At 35.5% G+C, this 11,578-nt stretch overlaps 1 protein-coding gene across 1 annotated transcript; it reads right to left on the bottom strand.

Annotated features, from left to right (window-relative positions):
- Positions 1-1,376: 1,376 nt before the first annotated feature.
- LOC116168326 (piwi-like protein Ago3) lies at positions 1,377-5,844 on the bottom strand. The gene is made up of 4 exons (XM_031484096.1): positions 4,790-5,844; positions 3,067-4,104; positions 1,955-2,293; positions 1,377-1,875 (listed from the first exon to the last, which is right to left on the bottom strand). The coding sequence occupies exons 1-4, from the start codon at positions 5,689-5,691 to the stop codon at positions 1,611-1,613; spliced, it is 2,544 nt and encodes an 847-aa protein (XP_031339956.1). The 5' UTR covers positions 5,692-5,844; the 3' UTR covers positions 1,377-1,610.
- Between the last annotated feature and the right edge of the window lie 5,734 nt (positions 5,845-11,578).

Below are 11,578 nucleotides of genomic sequence, written 5' to 3'. Positions count from 1 at the left end.
ACCATTTCCCATGCTCAATTAGTAGTACAGTGGCAAATGAAATGTGAAATTGTAATGTAATATAATATTATCAAAAATATATACAGGGTGGTGACCTTGCGTAACGCATCATAGGGATTTCAATGAAAAATTCATAACATGCAATTATTGGCTCCCCAAATTATTTTAGAGCAAAAATGTATTAAAGTTTTTTGTAGAAAAAATCGCATGTTATGAATTTTACATTGAAATGCCTATGATGCGTTACGCAAGTCACCACCCTGTATGTATAGACATGCTGTAGTGCCGTCTCTAGGCGGTCGCGAGATGGGCGCCCGCCAAGGGCGCAGCTACCGGGAAGGCGCAAAATTGCCCATGAAGAAATTTCTTTTTACATTAGTGTATTAGGAAAAAAATTCAGGTTATTTAAACAAATGTTATTCCAGAATGTTAATACTGTACGTACCTGTGACTGTGAATAGCTGGGTCGTTACAAAGTGATATTACCTTCATCTCTGTCCTTCCCCCCTTTTGCGTCCTTATGGTAATGTAATATATACAGTGTGTCCAATATATGAAGGAAAAGCAAGCAAGTCAAATGATGATTTCAAAGATTTGTAAATTCCGATCAGTTCAGAAAAAAAATGAAATTAATCATATCAGATATCAAAAAACAAATAACATTTCCTCATAGGAACTTTTTAAGCTGTACAATTGGCGTCTTTGAGAAACGATCAACAACGATGTATGGCACAATAAGATTCTTTGTCACCTTCAATGAATTATTTTGATATTTTGTCAACGCCTACTACAGTAAAATGTTAAATATTATTTATTATTTAGCTCAGAAAAATGGCTTGTTACTAAATTTTGAACATTTTGGTCTAGTAGGCGTTAACAAAATGTCAAAATAATTTGTTCTTCTCAATGACATATTGTACCATATATAATTGTATTCGTAATAAAAAATGCTACTCCATTATGTATTTTTTTCCGGTCCATATAAAAATATGAAGTTGATGGTTTCTCAAAAACGAAACGTCGCAGCATAGAAGGAATCCAAAACAAAGCAATTTTCAATTATGTACCAAAAAAAAATTGACCGTAATTAATAATCGTTGAAGATAAACATCCAAATGACATCGAATTAAGAGGTCAACAAAAATGGGGGAATTTGATAAGTGTTTAGTAATAAAACAGAACATACAGACTTTTGACAGTGTATATTAGTCATAAAGGATGTAAGACTGTCAAAAACTTTTTTAAATATTTGCTTTGAGCTAGGAAGCTGTTGTCAAGAATTTGGCAACCGATTTATTAAAATTTTTACCTGTAGTAGTAAGAAATAGAAGAGATAATCAAACGAGTAGTTTATTGGTAAGAAATAAAAACTATGATAGTACTTAAGTACCTTCATTATTCGTTATCGGATGAGAACAAACTTATTTCACAGATAGTAGTCTACGAACATGTAGATACAACGAGGTATAAAAATAAACCATTACTTAATCTAGATTCATTATTTTGCATAAACAAACACTTTTTACAAACGGAATCACTTTTTTTTTCATTAAAAAAAACAAACAAAATGAACAAACTACAAAAACTGAGGTCATAAAAGTAAACAAAAGTTAGAGGTAGTAAAGAGCGTCTGCAAGTTTCACAGACGGCTCGCGTCTAATATGTTGTCCCACAAGGTACGCAAGTTTATGCGCATACTGACAGGGTGCAGGTACCCTGATTGTTCCCGGCCAGTTGTAATACAAGTGGCACAGTTTGTATGTTAGTTTTTGCACATGGTCTGGTTTTAGTTCAGCATCATCGTGCACCACTACATAATGTGTTGGTGTAACAGTGCCCTGTCTCACATGCTGTGCAACTAAGAAAAAGTCGTACCTACAAAAAAAAAAACATTGTGAATAATTGACCATAGAAAGACATTTCAAGCTGACGATAAAATACTACCGACACTTACCAACTGAATCTCGTTATCGTATTATCCATGACGGTACCAGGCACTGGATTATCAAATTCGCGATCCTTCTTCAAGAATATTCGAGTATTGATACGTTTTTGAACCACTACCATGGTCAATTTCACGTTACTTATGGAGTAATCATTCAAACACTGCTGAAACTGCGCAACTTCATAATTTTTGCAATGTTTCAGTTGTCCATCGCCGACGCCATCTCGGAAGATGACAACGTTGGTGGGAAACACTCCGTTCATTTGCCTGTACCTTTCAAGGGCTTTTATAAAGGCTGTTTTATGCTGATCGCCCAATTCTCTGTCTTGGAATACAACCGTGCTAAACCTGAAATGGAAAACGCTAATGATTAGATTATACAGTATGCAGTGTGTCTAAGATAACAATGAACGGCATGGGGAAATCGGAAACAATAAGAGATAGACAGTCAGTTCAATTAGAAAAAAGTGGTGTATTTTAGGGCTTACTAAAATGATCTTTTAAAAATTTGGAAATTCCAATCAGTTCCGAAGATATTTAAAAAAAACAAAATCAATCATATTTTTATATGGACCAGAAAAATGTACATTCTGTGTTGAGTAGCATTTTTTATTATGAATACAATGATGTATGGCACAATATGATTCTTTATTAGGTAAGTCATTTACAGGAACTATCGATGAATTATTTTGACATTTTGTCAACGGCTACTACACCAAAATGTAATACAACATGTACAAGGTTACTCCGTATATTTGGGCAGAACATAAGAGATAAACAAAAACTTTAAATACGAAAGTTGTGGGGTTTATAAAAATCGCCATGTAAAAAAACAACAAATGAATATTGCAAAATTAGAAAAAAAAACAAATTTGGTAAATTTTCACTGAAACGCCCTGTATATTTATTAAAAATTTAATAGACCAAAAACCAAAACCAAAAAATCTTCAGTTCAGACCACAACAAAACAGACAGTTCTCTGCAGGACCTTGTACTTGATTGTCTATCTATCATGTGGCAAAAATCTAAACAAAAAATAAGTAAAACCGTAAAAGAAGGACTATGTGCATAAAGATATCATTCAAACAACAAGATGTAATATACAAAGATTCCAAACTTACCAGCGGGTAATGTCGTCATTCAAGCTTGATACGAAGGCACATACTGATTGCTTAACTCCCGGACTGTGGTAAACATCTATGCCACAAATCATCCAATTTTTCACGGGGAATCTCAAAGCCCACAAAGTACCGCCGAGCTTGCAGTTCATCTGCAACGCTATCTTCTGGATGATCCCACGAACTTTGGCGCTGTTTGACAATGTTCGCGAAAGAACGACCTGAGTGGGTATTGGCATGTCTGCACAACACAATCGCTTAATTACAGAGTAGCGGTCCTCTCTGGTGCTCGGGCAAATAAAAACGAGCATTTGCGCCTCGCTGTTAGCCACTTTTTGTATGGTTGTGGCGTATGTGTCGGTACGATCGTCGGCGAGCTGCTGCAATCGCGGTTTGGCTATGCGCATACCCATAGCGTCCCCAAGACGAACGATGGTGTTTGCAAAATTGGATGCGGCTTGTTGATCTCTGACTGTATAAAATAAATACCACGCCTCTAAATCCATGGGTCCCAAGACCTGGTTTTTACAAACAAGGCTATTCCAGTCCGCATTGTTGGCAGTACTTTTTATGCCACCACCAAAAAGAATCACTTCTGGTGATAAAACTCTGGCTAATAGATCTATGGTTGCATTTTCAATGTGCATCCCCCAATTAGATAAAATCTGTTTGGCGGAGGGAGTGTTTTCGATGTTATCTAAGAATGCTCTTAAAGCCCGTAGCCTTTGTGTTGGAGTGACCCTTGTGTACATTGCAACATCTTTCATGACCTTAAAATCGGCCCGCATTTCATCTGTTAGACCAGTTAGGTTACATAATTCAGGTACTAAACAAATGAACTGGTCTACTTCTTCCGATTGCGCAGTCTTTTTGGTTTTCCGATTCAGTAACAGGGGTTGCTTGAGGTCTGTAATTCGGATGTTATACTGAGTTTGGTAATACTGAACGTAGGTTATATGGCGGTTATCTCGTGTTTCAAATGTAGACATGGGGGTCATATCGAATTGAATTTCATCAATTCTATATGTTTTGTTGTTGTACCTGAAACAAATTTCATGTAATAGTTTAAACATGACAATAGTATACTTAACGAAGGCACCACAGTAAAAAATTCTGGTACAAATTGGCACATAAATAGACGCCACGCATCTTGACAGCACACAGCATGTTTTGTAAATAATGAATCATTTTATTTCATTTTTTACCACCTGCACGTTAGTGAGGGGTAAAAAATGGCCCCCCACTTTTTTAACATAAATACATGTTTTGAAGCACCAGGAATCCGAATCAAGCACAATTTTGATGATTTCCGGCACACATATTCTTAAGACATAAAAGGGCAGAATCGCGCATGCGCAGGTGTGTTTTTGTATACCACAACCACATGCACATTTTATGTTTGTTTACTTAAATATTTTTAATGATTTTTGATACAATAAATTGCCTTGACATATCTAACAAAAGAATAACGTTATTTCAACGCAAGCGTATTATTACATTTTTGTTTTTATTATTTATATTGTTATTTATTATATTATTATTAGATCAAAAATTTTTATGTATATCCAAAAAAGTCATGTCACAAACTTTCTGGTCACTTTTCGAGCCCGATTACGGTTATATTCTCACAAGAAATATGCTGTAAGGTAAACATAATGCCACTCGCAACCATTTATTAAATAAATAAATAAAATATATCAAAAACAAGAAAATTAACTATACTCACTTTGTCATGACGGTAGTTCCTAGTAGTGCTTGACGAGCTAGCGTCGTAACCGGCCCTTTGCCTGACAGCCTTAGCGATTTTAGGTAATCCAAAACATTTTCGGTCCTCATTACTCGATGCTGCGTGTCCAGACAGATCATAGCGCCCCCTTCGTATTCGTCAACGGCCACCGCGTAACCAGGTAAAACCTCCAATCTGTGTTGCGGAATTAAGTGCGAATGATGTGGGTCGAAGAAGTTACGACCGATTGGTGTCAGACGTAGTTCGTACATAATTTTTTTCATTAAAATGTTGAAGAGATGCAGAGATTCGCTTAGTAGCTTGCGTTTAACAAATGTGACCTGCATTGTAATCTCTGTAGAGCTATCTTGAGGATTGGTGCAGCGATATTCGGTACGTGTATCAGGTAATTTAATTGGTAAATACAATATTGACCCTGAATCGAACAATCTTACGAGTCCGAAATGTGTTTTCACACAATGGTTACGTACATATCTGGCATCCACATCTGGTTTGAATTGAACGTGGTATTCGAAAACACCTCGTTCTTCCTCTGTAGTTATTCTAATGTAATTACACGATGTAGGAACGGTAGTTCCACTTTCACCTCGAAATATGCAAGGTTCGGTTACTTGTACTGCCTCCATTGATTTTGTTATAGCGGCTACATCTGGAGTCGGTTTAGAAGAGGACACGTCCTGCTGTTCTCCAACAGTTGCAGTTTGCCTTAATTCGTTTAACTTTTGACGAAGTAAGTTTGCCCGGCCCCTTGGGGCAGTTGGCGTGGGTGGTGAGGGTTCGTCGACTTGATGTTCAGGTTCTGCTGGCTGTGCAGTTTGGGCCCTTCGCAGGGCTTCCAAGATCGCAGCACCACGACCGCGGCCACGAGGATTTTCTGCCATTGTTCTTAATTAATTTTAAAGGAATGTTTATATTATAAAAACGGCTAAACTAAGGTTTTCGAACGCAAACTAGGTAACTACATATAAAAAAAAGCGCTGCTAACAAGTTAACATGGCGACAATACACAACAAATGAAAGCACAGCAACAAACAAATGCGTGCAATGTGCGTATCTATATCTAAACGTGACTCCTCGGTCCTCACCAAAGAGCATGCGTAATATTTTAAATGTCTGCACCATTTCAAACCAATTTCTCTTCCGCATTCAATAAAAATTTAATGCTTTGGGGCCCTTAAAAAAGAAAATATTTTTTTAATGAACTACCCACCCTACAATCCAAACCTTCCTCCAAAGGAAAGCTTCCAAGTGTTGACATGCATAAAAAGCATTTCAAAATCCAATTTGAATCTTTTAATACGTATAATCAACCGCAACGAGTACATGCGCCTTTAATTAAGAGTTACTTTTCGTTTTAGATGGACTATGCAAGTGCATGATCCAAGGTCCAAAGCCAACCAATCACGCCCGCGCATACAGACATGGCGCCAAATTTTTGGCTTTTAGGCGGCCTAAATGCGGCATTCATTATTTTTGTTGTTGTAAAAGACAACCCACACGCGTCCTAAACTAAACTTTTTCTAGAGGGTTTGTATAGTAAATACCGCCCACGCAAAACCCATTTAAGCTTTTATAAATAAATTTCTGTAGTTTGTCCTACTAATTAAGCCCCTGTTGATATCTGTTCAAACGACCCAAAATACACAAAAATTAATTTTTTTCAGAATTCCTATTTCCATTGTTGTTTCTTTTCTCGCTGCTTGAAATCACAATGTTCGTTCGTGCATTTTACATTACATACAGTGACATTCATGTAGAAGTAGACATAGGGATTTCCTATAGGAACTTTCTATGTCTACTTTTAAATGATCAAGTCTTCTGAAGGACGCCTAACTTTATGCAACCAAAATAACTACCGACAACAAATGAAGATCTGCCTGTCATATTAATTAATTTGAATATTATCACATTGATTTCTCTGTATTCTACTTTCCGTTCATGTGCGATGTATTCAACTAAAGAAAAAGTTGATATTTCCAATTGGTATAGTGCCGATAACAGTTAAAGGAGCTTAAGAGATTTATTTTCTGTGAAGCTAAAGCAACAATATCCAAATTAATAATTAATATGACAGCGAGATCTTTATTTGCTTTAAGAAGTTATTTTGGTTGCATAAAATTAGGCGTCCTGCAGAAGCTTTTTATCATTTTAAAGTAGACATATGAAATCCCTATGTTTGATTCTACATGATTGAATATAACTGTATATGGCAAGAACGCAAACATATAATTGTTAGCAGTTCGCTTTTAGACCCCATATTACGAAATGTATCTTTAAAATATCACAAAAGTGTTTCCGATCAGTTTAGACCGATCTGATTTGAACCGAAGAGCAACTTCCTTGTATAATTGGTGAAACAAGACGAATTTCAAATTTTTATGACAATTTCCTTACCCAAGAAATTGATTGTTATAAATTGCTTTTATAACACTATAAATTATCGCTATAAACAGATTTTTTGCGCGATCGGTCATTTCTGACTATTTACCATGGGTGTTTCCATGACAGTACGTAGAATTTACCAGTTGCTATGATTACGACGACGCCAAAATTACTTACCGATCTAAAAACAGAACAGCAAAAATACTTACTGACGCCTTTTTAAAAATCAACAGTCTTACATTACATTTAATCTTTAATTATTGTTAGGTACATTAAACGTACAATTTGTGCTGTTGTTTCCTATAGCAAGACGCTCATAAAGTCATAAAGGAAGTGCAAAGGTAGTAAACTACATCAGACACATGCACATTTTTCTGAAATTATTAATTTCAATTTTGACATTTAAACTGGTTGCCTAGTGATGTACACCAGACCACTTCGAACATTTCGATTTATTCTGCTCGTTAATTTCTTAGTGCATAGTTATATTGGTTGGATAATTTTAATTTCGATCGCGCAAAAAATGTTATAAGCACGTCGAACGTTAAGGGTTACCGTTCTCAGACAATAATTGGAGTCGTCGCTTCGCTCCTCCTCCAAACAATTGTCTTCGAACGGTAAAAATCCCTTACCGTTCTCCATACTTAATATACTATTAGAACACTAATTTCTGTTTTACATGATAACTCCTAACACTTGCTCGCCACATTAAAATTTTTTATTGATTGCTCATTTTATTTGTGAAAAAGTCAAACGTGGCATTTTCGTATAACAAAGATTAAATATTAAAATGACTCGTGCTGTTGACTTGCAGTTTGGTCCTTATGGTACCCTGATAATAAATGACAGGAATTGTTTTCTATTAACTCTTACTCCATACTCGAGTCCATGTGCTATGTACTTATCTCAAAAGAAAGTGTCGAAGAAACGTTCAGCTGCAAAAAACTCAATAATCAAGTGCCCGAGGATGTTATCAGGCGAGTTGCACTGCATTCATATACAGTGAGTTTTTTTAAAATGCGAACATAGGAGTTTACATGCAATGTAATTTCCCTATGTTCGATTTTTAAAAAAACACATCAATCTATGAGGTGTGCGCGGTTCACATTCCCAAATCGCGCAACTTGTGTGACTATGAACAGCAACTCTAATAGTCCTTATGATGAAGAGCACTCGGTAAGATTTCTTTAAAGAAGCCATGTGAGGCCATAGCAACTGTAGGATACATTTTTCTGAAACTTACGATAACTTGACCTCACAGGCCACGCACTGACACCACAACTCATTGTGAACCAACCTTCAATTATTTGTAGGTCATGTGCACCTGGTATTCTACTAATTTGATCTATTCAATACATAAATGATGAAAATAAGAAAATAAATACCGAAAACAATTACAATAAATGTTCGAAGTGTCCTCCTTGACATTCTAAGCAATAACCGATTTCGTAATTAAATTGGACGGCGGTATTTTTAAAAATGTGACAGCTGTCAATTGTATCTACTACTCATTTGAACTACTCAATAGATTGATGTGTTTTTTTTAAAATCGAACATAGGGAAATTACATTGCATGCAAACTCCTATGTTCGCATTTAAAAAAAATCCACTGTATACTCGTATAAGATTGCATTGCATTTAAAATAGTTAATGTTAATGGAGTGTATAAATAATGAAATAGCATCCAAACTGAAGTTTGACCCAGTAACAATAAAAAGGCATTATGTCCGGCAATCCTTCACAGTACTGGTCTCGAAATTCGTGTCATAAAATCTTACATAGCCACGGACCTCTATTTAAAATTTAGATCATTGCATATATCGCATTTGAATCGAATATCTATAGGTAAGAGCAACTAAAAAATCCTGAAGTGATGGCAATGCAATACAATGAGAATAAACCTAAAACTATTAAGAAAAGCTATTCCCTATCAAATGCGAAACCAAAAAAATGAAAAATTAATTTTGAATTGTTTATGTTGTTTAAATTGGGAGATGCAACGAAGTTCTTTAGTTACTCATCTTTCAAAAGCACACTTGCATAAACATCGAACCAAGATTCTAAAAAAAGTAACTAATTTGCATAATGTATTGCCTATCAAGACAAATAAGATGTAACAAAAATTATATATAGTGTAAGATGGGTTGCATACACAACTGTTAGCTAAATAACAATTTCCATATTTATGAAGCAAGATTATCTACTTAGTTTAAGTTTTTAACGAAAATACTAAAGCCATTCGTAAATCGTATGGTAAAGTTTTTTGAGCTACCATTGAATGAGTATAATTACCATTGAATAAGTAATTATTTACTTATTCAATAGAGCTACTTAAACATTACTATTTGTAATAGGTAATTTGAAAAAAATAATTAAATACCATACCAATACCATTGTTTGATGCTAATACATACAGGGTGACAATTTGAAAACTTACCACCCCCCATATCTCAGTAAATAAACGAGATATTAAAAAAAATCAAAATCCGTTTCGGTAATTCGGAGGGGGAATCACAATGACATAGTTGGCGACGCACCCCCTCCAACCCCCTGCGCCCCAGCCACCCCAACTTTTAAATCTTAAATAGTGACCCCCCATGTGTGATACGTCGTTGGAAAGCTCTGAAAAAATGCTTTCCAACCATACCAAATAGCATTACATTTAGGTTAGTAATTATCGTGCAAATCAAAAAATAAACTAATATGATACATTTGAAATCTGTCGTATTTAAAACGCAACCGGCGAACATTAGACGAACTAAGACAGAGAATAATTCAAGAATGTCGAAATATTGCAAAACCAACATTGGAAAGGTTCGACAAGAGTTTGAGAATAGATTATAACTGGCGATCAAAAATGAGTTGCTGTCGAGTCGGCTTTGGAAGTTCAAGTTAAATACGATTTTCCATGTTTATTTTTTGATTTGCACGATAATTACTAACCTAAATGTAATGCTATTTGGTATGGTTGGAAAGCATTTTTTCAGAGCTTTCCAACGACGTATCACACATGGGGGGTCACTATTTAAGATTTAAAAGTTGGGGTGGCTGGGGCGCAGGGGGTGTGAGGGGGTGCGTCGCCAACTATGTCATTGTGATTCCCCCTCCGAATTACCGAAACGGATTTTGATTTTTTTAAATATCTCGTTTATTTACTAAGATATGGGGGGTGGTAAGTTTTCAAATTGTCACCCTGTATATTGCTAATGCTCAAAAAGTCATTAAACTGAATATACCGTTGAATTTTGATTAAATGTATGAGTAGGTAACAATGATTGGCAATTTCAAATAAACACTAAAACAAACAAATGCATTAAATTTGTCCCTATCCCTACATCTCTTCATTAAAGATGCACACAAAACTATGTTAACTATAACATGTACGCATAACTCGTCTTCATCTTCAGTATTCCGTCCATGTAAGTAAAGAATACTTTATAATTCATTATTATATGATATAAGTAAGTAAGTATAATGTACTAATTTATTAGATTTTTATAAGTTACATTATACCTACATCAGACAAAGGATGCCTCTTTTCACTGAATAGGAGGTGCGAATTTTAATTATATGTTTATTGCCTATATTCATTATTGAAATACATATAAGTAGTGCAATGCCTACATAGATATGCAGCGTACTCCAAGCTCCAACTAAACTTTTGTTAAATTTCTTATTACCTAATAGCGTAGTTATTCGCAGAATTGCAATGGTCACTTCAGAACAGAAACAACTGATCATCGGATTATTGAGCTATTCAACAACGTGACATTTTTTTTAATGGAACGCATCGTATATTTTTGCTTATTTCGAAAGAAAATGGAACTGCTAACAAACAATTTTGAAAATCAGCGATATGACATCGCTTCAGTGGAGGTATACCGTTATCCGCTTGGGGTAGAGGTAAGGTAATTGTGTTCCAGCTTCCCAAGAGATGACTCTGGTGTTCGCGTCCACTAATTTTCACCTGTATCTGGATGAATACGCCGCCACCTTAACGGATAGCTAAAAACCATACGCGGCCAATTGGACACCAGTATCCACATCCAGTAATTTTCACAGGAGGATTTACTTTCATGTGGAGGTTGTTACCTCTAGTGGCGCCCGGGAACATATCATTTTGTTACACCTATTTTGAAAGAATAAACCCGATTTAAATTTTCTCTACGGCACTGGCAACAAATTTTAATGACGATTAATTTTTAATTTATAATGGCTCTCTATCTCCTCTCAAAACCTGAAATTCAAAATCCAATGCTCTGATGGTTTGATCGAACTCGATTAAATACTCATGTGAACATACTTAATTGAATATATTAATAGATCAATTTCCATTTTTCTTTATACGTTCTCTTTGAAATTTAAACCTCGTCTGCCGAAAACTCC

The sequence above is a fragment of the Photinus pyralis genome, unplaced genomic scaffold (genome assembly GCF_008802855.1).
Source record: "Photinus pyralis isolate 1611_PpyrPB1 unplaced genomic scaffold, Ppyr1.3 Ppyr1.4_LG4, whole genome shotgun sequence".
Taxonomy (NCBI): domain Eukaryota; kingdom Metazoa; phylum Arthropoda; class Insecta; order Coleoptera; family Lampyridae; genus Photinus; species Photinus pyralis.
This window is presented reverse-complemented; position numbering and strand designations above follow the sequence as displayed.

Coding starts and splice junctions, on each gene's coding strand:
- LOC116168326 (XM_031484096.1), bottom strand. CDS start 5,691: ATGGCAGAAAATCCTCGTGGCCGCGGTCGTGGTGCTGCGATCTTGGAA. Junction 2,294..3,066: donor AATGACGACATTACCCGCTG/GTAAGTTTGGAA, acceptor TTTCCATTTCAG/GTTTAGCACGGTTGTATTCC. Junction 1,876..1,954: donor ACGATAACGAGATTCAGTTG/GTAAGTGTCGGT, acceptor TTTTTTTTGTAG/GTACGACTTTTTCTTAGTTG.